The 12,845-nt window shown below is 44.3% G+C and overlaps 2 protein-coding genes across 5 annotated transcripts in view; one reads left to right on the top strand and one right to left on the bottom strand.

Moving 5' to 3' along the window:
• Positions 1–2,431: 2,431 nt before the first annotated feature.
• Positions 2,432–8,581, bottom strand: socs2 (suppressor of cytokine signaling 2). Of its 2 annotated transcripts, none has more exons than XM_083692015.1 (3): positions 7,897–8,581; positions 6,944–7,233; positions 2,432–5,057 (listed from the first exon to the last, which is right to left on the bottom strand). In XM_083692015.1, the coding sequence occupies exons 2-3, from the start codon at positions 7,071–7,073 to the stop codon at positions 4,588–4,590; spliced, it is 600 nt and encodes a 199-aa protein (XP_083548141.1). In that variant the 5' UTR covers positions 7,074–7,233; positions 7,897–8,581; the 3' UTR covers positions 2,432–4,587. The 2 variants fall into 2 exon arrangements, with proteins under 2 accessions (XP_083548141.1, XP_083548142.1); XM_083692016.1 differs by having other exon boundaries at positions 2,432–5,054.
• A 1,615-nt stretch (positions 8,582–10,196) lies between these two features.
• The window catches only part of ncaph2 (non-SMC condensin II complex, subunit H2), an 8,227-nt gene continuing 5,578 nt past the window's right edge, over positions 10,197–12,845 (top strand). For 2 of the 3 annotated variants that reach the window (XM_083692309.1, XM_083692307.1), the window contains exons 1-7: positions 10,430–10,691; positions 10,938–11,039; positions 11,583–11,641; positions 11,901–11,979; positions 12,125–12,202; positions 12,421–12,500; positions 12,833–12,845. The exon at positions 12,833–12,845 is cut by the window's right edge and continues 154 nt beyond it. In XM_083692309.1, the coding sequence (XP_083548435.1) occupies positions 10,575–10,691; positions 10,938–11,039; positions 11,583–11,641; positions 11,901–11,979; positions 12,125–12,202; positions 12,421–12,500; positions 12,833–12,845 (528 nt within the window). In that variant the 5' untranslated portion in view covers positions 10,430–10,574. Of the gene's footprint in view, positions 10,324–10,429; positions 10,692–10,937; positions 11,040–11,582; positions 11,642–11,900; positions 11,980–12,124; positions 12,203–12,420; positions 12,501–12,832 lie in introns of those variants that run through there. The other variant, XM_083692308.1, reaches the window with a different exon arrangement.

Raw genomic sequence — 12,845 nt, 5'->3', positions numbered from 1 at the left:
TAGGCATGAACAAATTCGTAGTGTTGTGAGGTTGAAGTGCATAGCAATCAATTGTCCGACAAGAAACGTCACTGTAGCGGAACTGTTATGTCTGTCTAAATCAACTGATCCTTCCTGCCTGAGAGCTCCCTGATTGTGCGACGATGAATCTCTCAAGTTTGTGTTTTGCAGACATTGCACACACAAAGATGCATTTCTTCAGTTTCTATGTTCACCATCATTTACACCAAATATTGGCTGATACTTATGATCTCACGATCATTTAAACAGCATCTGGATTTTTTTGATAGGATAATGTCACATTGGCCTCATTAATTATTTAGTTTCTGTTAATGAGACCACCAGAATACTGTTTAATTTATAATCTCACCCAACCAGAATAGCCATTTGATCTTGAGAAGGCCATTTGTTTTCTGTTGCCTAATGTGATAGGATGGTTTAGTTAATCCTTTGACAAAGCATGGATGGGCTGGGTAAACAGTCGCCCATGTGACCCGAAGTGGATGAGTTAAACCACAGTGATAGCAGTAACCCCATGACTGTGGAACCTCGATCATCTTAGTTCATGTTACAGATGAGCCCACATGTCATACGTTAATCTGAACCACCATGTGCTTCAGTAAGACATCATGGATGAGCTCCATTCAGTGGCAGGCCAGGGAAGATCGCTCACTGTGCAGCTACACTGTCGTGTATGTGCATGTAAGTGCTCACTCACTAGCTGCCACAGTGCATCAAGGCAGTACAGAGCCTTCGGACTCTCAGAGCAGTGTTGAGTCTGAACCCATACTGCTGACAAAACAGAGTGAAATCACTGTATTACACTTATAGATGCTTGTTGGACTAAAAGTGGAGTAGAAAGGCCTGTTAGTTACAGTATGTTCAAATCCTAATGACCTGATTTACTTTGGTCGGAATATTCACGAGATGTACAATCTTAAACGTTGCAATTTATGAATTGCAAAAATAATCCATATCAGTGTGAAGGCTATTGTGAGTCTGCTCCCAAACTGTCAAAAGTCTATAATGCTCAGCTAGCCAGTTGATAATAGTCATATAGTCGTACGCTATACCTCACAAAAACTAACCTTGAGTGTATTTGCATGGTTTAACACGGCTTACCATTGTCCTGTACCACTGGACCAGGGAACGATAAGATCAGTTCCCTCACTCATTGCCTGACCTTTTAAGGGGCGGTAGGCAGGATCATTTGCATGGCAGCTTGGTATCTGGATCATGCCAACAGAAATGCTGTTTGCCTTTCAAATACATCAGTAATACAAACAGAAGTAAAAACCGGCTAGACAGGGAAGGGAAAATGGCAATGCAAATGAGAATAAAGTGGAAGTGGAGATAACCTCATGGTGATGATTGAAAGCAAAAACAAAACCAAAAAAAAAACAGGTGCAAACCTTTTTTTGTAAATCTGTCTCTAAGAAGCTTACTGCGAAAATGCCCTGGTAAGAGCTTTATAGCAATAACCCTCAGCTCAATTAGGTTAGGCCCACCTTGAGAGGGGGGTCAATAGGCTGTTCTGCAGCTTTTACTGAGCAGGGGCGGCCCAACCCGTGTCTGATATGACAACTACTGGCCATGATCCAGGGCAAGAGAGGAAAAGAGGGAAGAGAAATGGAAGGGATGAGGGAAAGAGACGGAAGAGTTTAAAGTCGTTGGGTTCCATCCTTGTCCCGTTCCAATGGTACCGTGACCTGGATTCCACTGTTGACTCAGTCGGCTGCCCCCGGGGTCCCGGAAGAAATTAGGTGAGGGGTCAATTGAGGACAGTAAAGTACCCATAGTGCCTCACTGAGTGAAAGCCTAGCAGCTTGCTCAATCTGTAAGACTACAAAGTTATAGAGCAAAGGATAGTGGGTTTGATTCCCGACCTGTTACATAAACACCCCTTGGGTCAGTCAAGGTCTGTTGTTAGACAGTGGGTTCCTCAGATGAACTTCAGTGTCTGCAAACAGCCATCCACAGGCACCAGCCTGCGTAATGAATCCTTGGAATACCTGTTAAATCAAATTTAATTCCAGACAGTTGTTCCTTCCCTTCTACCTTTGTCCACTGCACTTCACAGATCTGACTAGGTAGGTCTAAGCAACATAGGGTAATCGTCTCAGATCTGTGAAGGGGAGTGAACCAGGGGCAGATGGAAGGGAACAACTAGCTGGAACAGGGGAGGCTGATGGTGGACTGGCTCTTTGTAATGCATGTAATGGAATGAGGATTGTTATCAAACACAGCCTCCCCTGATCTGGAGTGAAACGCAGCCCAGGTTTCCGAAGCATGAATCATTGTTTTGAATGAATAGCAAACAATATCGACGAGGTGTCTCCTCTTAGGCCTCCACCTCCCTCAACTTCCAACCAACCCTTTCGCCCCTGAGGCTAAATTTGAAATGAAAAGAATGTTCACGCAGAGATAGGAATGAGTCTGTAATTTCACTCTTTGTTTTATTTCTGTTTTTCTTCTCTGAGAAAAAAAATATAGACATTGGATTAAGCACCATCTGAGAGGGTAAATGTCATAATGATCTCCAGAGTGGAATTTGGAATATTTTACAAGAACTGTTCACACTGAGGCTAATATGTCCTGTATGCTAAAAATTCAAAGGAACAATACACAGCAGAGAAGTGGCACCGCTGAATCACATTCTTCGCTTCCTGACACGCAGAACAAAAGGAAATCCACAATCATCAACCATTAGGATAAAGCATACTTTCAGGTATTCTTTGTGTAGCTGTTTCGTGTAATTATTCTAGGAAACACAGTAGCACAGTCAATAAATACTTCAAAATATTGATTCAAACAGATTAATTCACGTCGACCCAGTGAAACCCCTAAGTGAGCATCCTCGATGTGTGCTAATGCTGCATTCAAGTGCTCCTTGGAAAAAGGAAACTCCAAAATGTACCACTAGAGCTATCCCAGAATCAACCAATTGGATGCGATTTCGGGAGCTTGATGTCGGAATGTTCCGGGTTTCTGAGGAGGACTTGAACGCACCATAAAAACTAATGTTCCTTATATGGCAGCCATAGCTGGATGTTATGTATGTACAGTATGTCTAACCAAATGGCAAACAGAGATCTAGTTACACTGTACAGCAGGGGAGGCTGGTGGTGGCAGAAATCGGAGGATGGGCACATTGTAACGCATGGAAGGGAATGATTTGTTCCTTGTTCCATTCCATGCATTACAATGAGCCCTGTCCTCCGATTTCTACCTTCGCCAGCCTCCGCACTGCTGTACAGTTACATGCCTTGTCTTCCCCAAAGGCGTTTTATGCTGAAAGACAAAGCAGCGATGAAGTATTCATGCCTTGTGTGTTGTGGGAACAACATCCAGGAGGATGAGAATGTCTTGAAATCAATTATTTGTAATCTCTCAGCACGAGACACAGAGCGAGAAATCGACAGTGAGAGAGAGAGAGAGAAAACGACGTTCGTGTGTCGCTTGCTTTTCCATCACTGTGAAATCCTAAACTGAGTACGAAAAAAAAAAAAAAAAAAAACTATTCCCTTTCTATGATTACAGTAAAAAAAGAGAAGGAAAAAAAAAAAAAAATGAAAACGTCATTCTGAACATAACTTGACAGTGTCAGACGCTCATGTCTCAAACACGAGAGGCGGAGTCTGTAATGCAACAACGAGGGCGTGTGGAGACAGTGAGGCCGAGATGTGCACCGAACCGAGCGTCAACCCTTCATCCAGAAGGTTCCGGAGCCTGTTGACCCTGAGTTGTCTGCAGGGATACCGTCTCGAGACGAAAATATTTCCTCCCGTTTCCGAGATAATAAACACGACTCCAGAATACTTGCACAAGGAGCTCAGTAGCTTCAGGAACATATGCCCCCCTGTCTGAAATCCACCCCGAGGACCCCAACTCCTCCATCGTTCTTGAGACCCCCCCCCATTGTAGATCTGAGTGAACAGGAGGAGGAGGAGGAGGAGTAGGAGGAGGAAGAAGAGTATGAGAGGAGCTCTCGATGACGTACTGTAACCTGAGGGCTTGGCAGGGTGTGATGCTGTGTGGCCCGGTGGGTAGGAGCATGTGAAACAGACGTCAGGTTGTTGCAAACAGTAGCCCCCGCAATTCGACTCGCTCCGACCGATCCTCGAACTTGCGACCTCTGACTCGACAACACACGTGACCGTCTCCTCAAATACCCGATGTTAAAAATCAGCTACGCTATCGAAAAAGCTAGCAGTTCGACAGTTGGGGGGGGGGGGGGGGGGTATTTGAACTTGAGGAGGGAGTTTTACCATCTCAACTCGGTTACATACACCGCTTCGGCTGGGAGTTCCAATTCCTGCTGGCACCTTATATACAAAACATGGATGTATTCACAGTACTATTAGCCGTTTTGGAGAAAAGCTAAAATGGCATATATTTTGATATTAAGACTATTACCATCCCCCTCAACACCTATGTTCAGATCTACAAAAGGGCTTTCAAAACATGTCTATGGGTTGGGGTTAGGAGCTGATTTCAAACAAGGCGGCCACTGTGCGCTCCGTCCCGCTCGACTGAAGGCCGGCAAGTGTAGTCTGTTGTCTCATGTGACACCTGGTATTTGTAGTCCTACACATTGTAAGTGTAGTCCGTCAGGTAGTCCTTTAGCCTGTTGGGTAGGGGCAGCTCCTGCACCTGCCTGGTGGCCTTGTTGATGGTAATCCGGCACAGGTGCTGTAGGGAGGGGGTGGCCGTGTACACAGGCTTGGTCAGGAGCAGCTGGACCGTCCCGTTGGGGGGGGCCAGGGGTTGGGACCCCCCTTTACACGTAGTCCTGGACAGCTGCACGTAGTGCTGCACCAGGTGAACCACACTGTCAAACTGTTTCAGCTTGGGCTTGACCAGAACCACAGAGTCCAGTTTGAACTTGCCCTCCTTGTACTCGATGCGGAGGTTGGTGGGGCCGGCGGAGGTCATGGCTGAGATGGTGAACAGGTAATCCCTCTGGGAGCTGTCTCGCACCAGGAAGGTGCCCTCTGAAGCATCCTGGAGGATCTCTTTGGCTCCGTTGGCAGTCAGGCTACCCCAGTACCAGCCTGCTCCAGAAAGAACACACACACACACACACACACACACACACACACACACACACACACACACACACACACACACACACACACACACACACACACACACACACACGTATAAGCACACAGGGCCACAGGGCAAACAGTGCACCTCCCTGAGGATGGCCTCTTAAAAAGAAAGCCTCTACAGACACACACACACACACACACACACACACACACACACACACACACAGACACACACAGACACACAGACACACACACACACACACACACACACACACACACACACACACACACACACACACACACTCTCTCTCTCTCTCTCTCTCTCTCTCACACACTCACACACAGTATGTTTCTTCTTCTATCTAAGTGTGTCACAAAATAAGAACATTTCAGGCACATTTCATTAAATGAAAGAAAGAAAAATGAAGCTGTTGAAAAGCTCTTGGAGGGAGGGAATTAGCCTAAGTGATGTTAAATCACCAGCGTTTACATAGTGACTCCTCTGAATGCACGAGAGTGATCCTTGCAGCCACACTGCGGCAGTCGTTGTCTGGTTTCCTCCCTCCCTCCCCACTGGCCCCCTCACACCCTCGCCCCAAAATGGACGCCCTGGCTCTCTAGTGTAGTCTGACTGGTTCCAAACCCACTGCATACACAAATAAAGTAGTTTAAAATTAAAATAATCCTGCCCATGTCATGAATGCAGAAAGAGCGTCTTTCTATCGAATATGAAAGTAATCTGAAGCCTCTTCCAGACACATAAAGGCCCTACTTTAATTCTGAACCTTCCATTATGTTTAGGAGAGAGAGAGAGAGAGAGAGAGAGAGAGAGAAAGAGGGAGATGCATTTCTTTGAACATGGCTCTTTATAATTTACCTGAGGGAAAGAAAATTACAGGGGAACCCTAATGTTACTTGCTTGAAATCCTTGCAAATAGGTGATAAACTGTAGTTAAACAGGCATGATATTTGAATAGCCTACTCTAAAATGTTTACTTCTAAAGATCTCTGTCAATATTTTTGCATTGGTGTGCATTGCCCCACATTGCGCATTTCTCAAACTATTTTGTAAGAATCTCCCCATCCCCTGAATATAGCCCGAAAATGAACATAAATCAATCATGTTTACAACCTTTTGATATTTTCTATTTTACCTTAAATACATGTTTCATTAGAGCATTTATGAAAATCGTTTGTGCTAAAACCAGTACAGATAGTACAGATAGTCTACTGCATAACATATAGCCTAGCTGCTTCAGACTGATTGATGATGGTCATTTTGGACTGAAGTAACTGTTTTTAAAATCTTGATCAAAACATAAGTACAATTATTGTGACTTGAGTTATCCTGAAAAGGCTATGGTTATTACGTTAGTCCCCAACTTTTGAGTGAAAGCTTGGTGTCTTTAAAATAGTCCTTGGAGAACAAATAAGTTATTATATTACTATTACAAACTATTGTACAATCGACAAACTCTGTCCTTAAATAAATTACATTAGTTTGTGGTTTAAAAAAAAGCGTAGTTCCAGCAATTAAGAAAACGCAAGCAGAAGATTTACAAGTAAACATCTTCGTGTTACTACGAAATTCAAGAAACTTGTAAGTATTACTGTAAAGAAAACGGACACAAAAACATTCAACGATGATAAAATTCAAGTCCGCTTTTTCCAACCATGGGTTATCAGGTCAGCGGTGGAGAGCACGTTTGATGACCGCATACATCTCATTGTCAGGCTACACATAAGCGGTCAAATACACGAATGCTTCGTTTTTAAATCCTCCATTTGCATTGTTTTACACCATTTGTAAAGCTTAATTCACGACACACCTCACCTCAAGTATGGTCAAAAGGATGGGAATGTGGCCACGCCGTCACATGCCTCCCTACCTGTGTTTTTAAGGTCCTTCATGGCCAAAGCGATACGACTCTCGTCGGATTCTACAACTCGGGACTCCGTGGTGTCCGATCTTCTCTCATTCTCGATGGTCTCCGTGGATTCTGATGACTGACAGGTCATTGGAGAACCACCCGAAATATCCTCACCGTAAGCCAACAATAGACATCCGACAAATGTATCGATATTCCCAAAAAAGACGGGCACAGTTTCCACACGATGTCAAGACAGAAGCAGTGCAGTCTCTTCGCCACCTTGCGATTTTATGAATGGAAGTATCGGCCTGCAAGAAAAAAAAAACACACGTATTTATGCCTTTTCCCTAAAATGTAGGTATTCATCAGCATTTCAAAAAGAAAAAAAAAACGGGGCACAAACGAAAGAGCGGCTTTTGCGCTCTGGTGACTCGTCTGTCATAATGAAACTGAGAACTGTAGCATAACAACTATATATATATATACATATATATGTATATATATATTTTAGGAAATGTGCAACTCCTCATCTACTCAACATATCGAGATGTTCATTTCAGGCAAAACAAGCAAGCAGCCTAGTAGTAGATTATTATGGAGCGTTCTCCTTCTACGAAATTTACAAACTAGCCGATCCTCGGAAATTGCGATGGCAGTTCAACCTTGCAGAGCACAAAATGCGAGCGAGCGATATAATCTGATTATGTCTGTGCTGTAGTGTCAGCTGTTTACAACTCGTCTCTATGGAATGACTAATGGCATGGTATGAGCTGTTCTGTCTCCAGTTTAGTCTCCACTGCTCGCCCTGAAAACTACCAGAAGATAACGCCTAAGGCAGCATGTTGCCACTGTCTGTATTGCATAACTGTCAACACTAGCAGGCAACCTATTTATTATAGCGATGCCCATGATCGATTATGCAATGCACGCAATGTGTTGAAATAAAACGAAATCAACGAATTAGTCCTTACCCTGTGAATGTGTCGAGTTCAAGGTGAATCTCTGCCAGGACAAGCCTCCGATACAAGACAGCGACAACAGCTCTGATCGACAGATCGGGAACTTTCATCGAAGAAGAAGAAGAATGTGCGGAATAAAACAAAGAAGCACCAAAACCAGCTCTAACAACCTCACTTAGCTAGCTAGTTCTCTACATACAGGACATCCACGGCTCAGCACACTAGCTCGATCTAGGCTTAGCCAACCATGTCGCTCACTGAAAGCGAAGACAGATCACAGAGGAGAGGTATCTGGAGTTGTTCCATGGCAAATCGTTTGTCTTGGCTGTGCTAATCAACTGGTGGGCAAGGTGACGCATAGACGATGAACACACACTCCCGGTTCTCTGGCCGATGGCGATTGAGGGAAAACGGGCGAAGACAAGTGCCTCCAAGTCGCCAACTCGTGTCACGGCTTATGAAGGAGAAGATTTGATCGTCAATGCAGAAAGTCACATCAAACCCATGATGAGATAATTGTAAAAGTCCGGCACCAATGACAATGCAATGTCTTTTTTCTGCGACGTGAATGTTGCATCCCTGGCTCCGGTATGTGTTGTTAATAACTATATGGCCCTTAAACACAAAAGACCGGTTTCCAGGAACTTTCCAGGAATCGCGTCACGTGGTGTAGAGCGTAACCGTTTTTAAGGTAGCGCAGCAGTCGCCGGCTCAGAACGTGTGTGGGTGTGTGTGTCTCTCTCTGTGTGTGTGTGTGTGTGTGTGTGTGTGTGTGTGTGTATGTGTGTGTGTGTGTATATGGACATGGACATGGATGAGAATTATATTTTAGAGAGAGAAAGAAAGAGAGAGAGCCCAGTGAAAAGTAATCGTTTCACCAAACCTGGCGACGACTACTCCTACTCCGCCAGGCTTTCTATTCAAACAACTAGGCATGTGCCGTTGTGTACACACTATATCTAGACAATCAGAATATCGTATGTGCATAGCTATAGCCTACTTGATTGGGTAATATGTAGTCACATTTACCTTGGGATTTGCGACTGTGTAGTTTATTCAAACATCATGCATGTGTATCAGAGGGGGTACTTCCTTAAAAGTGTAGCTGCATTATAACTGGAACACAACAACAGACATTTGATTCATGACCTGTAAGAAATGGGCCTTAAACAGTGCTTGAAATAAACTTTCTATGTTGAAACAACCTTTTGCTTTTGCTGATCCCTAAGACCCAAATCGAAAAACAGAACCGTAGCACTGGGGCATTCGATACAAAGAAGGCTTTTACATTTGACAATAACAACAATTTAATGTATGATCTTGGATAACGTAGCTTTTTGTTTTGAGAACTGTTTTGAGAACTGTTGTTGATGAACAAAAACTATTTGTTCATCAACAAAAGTGAAATTGATTCGTCAGAAATAGGTTTGTATCTATCTAAATCTAAACTCATATTACGAATACGAATACGAATACGAATTGTTCAGTAGGCTTTTTTCTTTATTGATTGTTTGTCCGATACAAATTCAGCAAAATGCGGACCAAGTTCACACAATTAAATCTCTAGATATAGGCTGCAATTTTCAATGAGAAAGCAGCAAAGACTATTCTATCAAATAATACAATATTCTCTGCTATATATATTTCGGAAAACATGGCACAATCAATTAGTTAGAACAGTCAAAAATCGCTTGTAAATAAAATAATTAAAATGTCTCGTTTGTACTGGGCTTCCTTAATATCATAGGCTATCCATATATTTCTATAACAGGTTCCCAGAGAGTCGTCTCGAAGTACATTCTGGTCCTCTGAAGTCCTCTGAAGTGCATTTCCACGACAGCCAACTCTTATTCCATGAGAAACACATCTTTTCATAACATCATTTGAAAACACCTTGAAATTATCCTACACAAAAACGTCCCTGACAGAAAGTAATATTCTTCCAAAAACAAAACAAAACAAAAATAACCCAAAACAAGGGGTATATTAATAGCAATGCAATTAGAGAAGCAGGCCTTACCAACGAACTGGAGCCTAAAAGACACCTCAAATGATTATGATATGTCTGCGGCCAAAGGCATACACGGAGATTTGAGGGAAGGAGGCAGATTTGGAGACGGCCATGGTTAGAACGTTGTCCAAGTAGTCTATCTTGTGGTAATAAGGCGCAAGTGCAGGTTTTTATACGGAGGGGCTCATACACGCCCTCCACAGTAGGTGGCGGTAAAGCACATGGCATCTGTTCACACTGACGTCAGAGAGAAACTAGACTGTCAGCGAAGAAGAACGATCGCGGTAAAATTCAAAGATGGCGTCTGCGCGGTTCTTTTCAAAGTCCTCCAAGTTCTAACGTTACTTCTCAAATAGAACCATAGTACAACTTCATCTTCATATTTTAGTGAGTCACAGCCGTAGGTCAATTGGAAACACGTTTGGCGAGTGAGTCCCTGTGAATTGGCTTGCAAAAGGTTGTGAAAAGTGCCAACATTTTGAGGTGTACCTCTCTGAATGTAGTTAGCTAACTGGCTAGCAAGCTAAAAACAGTGACTGTTGACGTACTCGAGTCATTTGAACGATCTCGCTAACTAACGTCAGCCATTGCTCGTTTTCGGGCTTAGCTAAAATAGCGAACTACTGTATGTTCATCACTCATTCAAATTTGGCGTTCTGTTCTGTTCTGGAAGGACACCATGGCCATGGACGCAGCGGTAGAGACCAGATTCGCTCATTTGTTGCAACCTATCCGGGAGCTGACAAAAAACTGGGAGATCGACGTCGCCTCGGATTTGGCGGATTACCTGGAGGAGGTGAACTATGACTTTCCATATAATAATATATACGCCATTTAGCTGACGCTTTTATCCAAAGCGACTTACATTGCAGTGAGTGCAGACATTTTACAGTATATATGGTCCCAGCGGGAATCGAACCCCCAACATAAGCGTTAAAATTATTAACAGGAGAGAAACTTGTACAGGGGGGTTAAGGGGTCTTAGGAGGGTATTATTTGTAATATTTGACTTCTTGTTGTCTTATTGTGTTGCTGTTGTCAGTTGGATGATATGGCCATCACTTTTGACGGAGGGAGAACCACTCTGAACTTTGCAGAGGCAGCACTGCTCATCCAAGGCTCCACATGCATCTACAGCAAGAAGGTGAGTCCTAGAACAGTCAAACACGGGGCTGCTTCCACAGACCCAGAGAAAGAGGACATCCGAGCCCGGTATGAGGGCTATATCTGGGCTCCCAGAAGTCACAGACAGGGCTTACCTCATCATGACAGAGCGATTTTAAAATGACCTCCGCTACATATACTTGTTTAAAAGTGTATATGTTTTGTTGTCATATTATATAATATACGCCATTTAGCTGACGCTTTTATCCAAAGCGACTTACATTGCAGTGAGTGCAAACATTTCAGTATATATGGTCCCAGCGGGAATCAAACCCACAACCTAAGCGTTGTTAGCGCACCATGCTCTACCCACTGAGCCACAGAGGTCACATACACTGGGTCCTGCGCTATGTGTATGGGAGTACAATGAAATTCTCACTCACAAGCTCACCTCTTGGAAAACACAGAACGCAGTAGAAACACACTAATACAATAACATCGCAACACACAAGCGTCACTGACTACGATACACACACTAATAAAAGGGCAGCGGTAACTTGTGTGTTTTTTGGCCTTCCTTCAGGTGGAGCACCTGTACAACCTGGTGTTCCAGACGCTGGACTACATCTCTGACAGAAACAAGTAAGTCCGTCCCAACAGACTGCCCTGAACACAGTCTCATATACACGGTCTGGAGACACAGTCTCACACACACGGTCTGGAGACACACACTCTCACACACACGGTCTGGAGACACAGTCTCACACACACGGTCTGGAGACACACTCCAGTTTTTTGGTGATACAGAACGATACAGTCTGAAAGGCTTTTGGGTGGTTTGGGACACTGAGGAGCGTCTCATTGTGGTGGTCTCTCTCTCTCTCCCTCCCTCCCTCCCCAGGCGGGGTAAAGAGGCGGCCACATCTGGAGAGGACGGTACTAATAGGACCAGAGCCAACAAGCACAGGGACGATACTGGGGTAAGAGAGGCGGGGGCGGGGGCGGGGGCGGGGGAGATTGGTTTTGGAATGGGAATGGACTGACGTTTGAGCCCATTCTGTATTTTTTGAGGGGGGGATTCTCTGACTCGTTTGGTTCAATCTCCTGTGTGTTCCTGTCTTCCAGTTGGACACCTTAGACCAATTAGACCACATCGCCACTGAAGTCTCTCAGCACGTGGACCTGAAGAAGGAGCCGACCGCGGTGAGTTGGCCCCAGTAGTCTGTCCGGATATACTAGATGCTCCTTCAAAGTGTCTCGGTGTGACATTTCTAGATGAGTCCCACCCGTAAGTGGAGCGTCATTTTGAAATGGGTCCTGTCTGACTGCGTATGTATACATGTAACTGACTGATGTTGAGTAACCTGTGTGTGTGTCTGTTTCTGCTGTGTAACTGATTGTCGTGTGTGTGTGATCCTCAGAGAGTGGAAGTGGCTCCTCTTGTGCCCATGTCTCTGGTTCCTCCTGAGGCCATGGAGAAGCAGAAGCTGTCTCTCATCAGGTGGGGGTCCAGACGCTGAGGCTTTCCTCTCTGTCTTTATTCTAAGCCGCTTATTTTTGTCTGCATGGTCCCAGTTGGACTCAAACCCACAATCTAAGCATTACTAAGGCAATGCTCATCTACACACACGGAAGTTACAGACTCAAAACAGTGGGTGTGAAGTGTGAGTGTCCCCCTGTCTTCCTTCATTGACAAGAGCCTGTCTGTGTCTGTCTGTGTCTGTCTGTGTCTGTCTGTCTGTCTGTGTCTGTGTCTGTGTCTGTGTCTGTGTCTGTGTGTGTGTGTGTGTGTGTGTGTGTGTGTGTGTGTATATATATATATATATACTGCAGTCTGAAAGGCGAG

The sequence above is a fragment of the Argentina silus genome, assembly GCF_951799395.1.
Source record: "Argentina silus genome assembly, chromosome: 20".
Classification (NCBI taxonomy): domain Eukaryota; kingdom Metazoa; phylum Chordata; class Actinopteri; order Argentiniformes; family Argentinidae; genus Argentina; species Argentina silus.
The sequence above is the reverse complement of the archived record's forward strand: the minus strand, read 5'-3'. Positions and strand labels throughout refer to the sequence as shown.

Excerpts from the sequence above, each read along its gene's own strand:
- socs2 (XM_083692015.1), bottom strand. The coding sequence starts at position 7,073 with ATGACCTGTCAGTCATCAGAATCCACGGAGACCATCGAGAATGAGAGA. Across the intron at positions 5,058-6,943 it reads GAAGGACCTTAAAAACACAG|CAGGCTGGTACTGGGGTAGC; the intron begins GTAGGGAGGCAT and ends TTCTTTCTGGAG.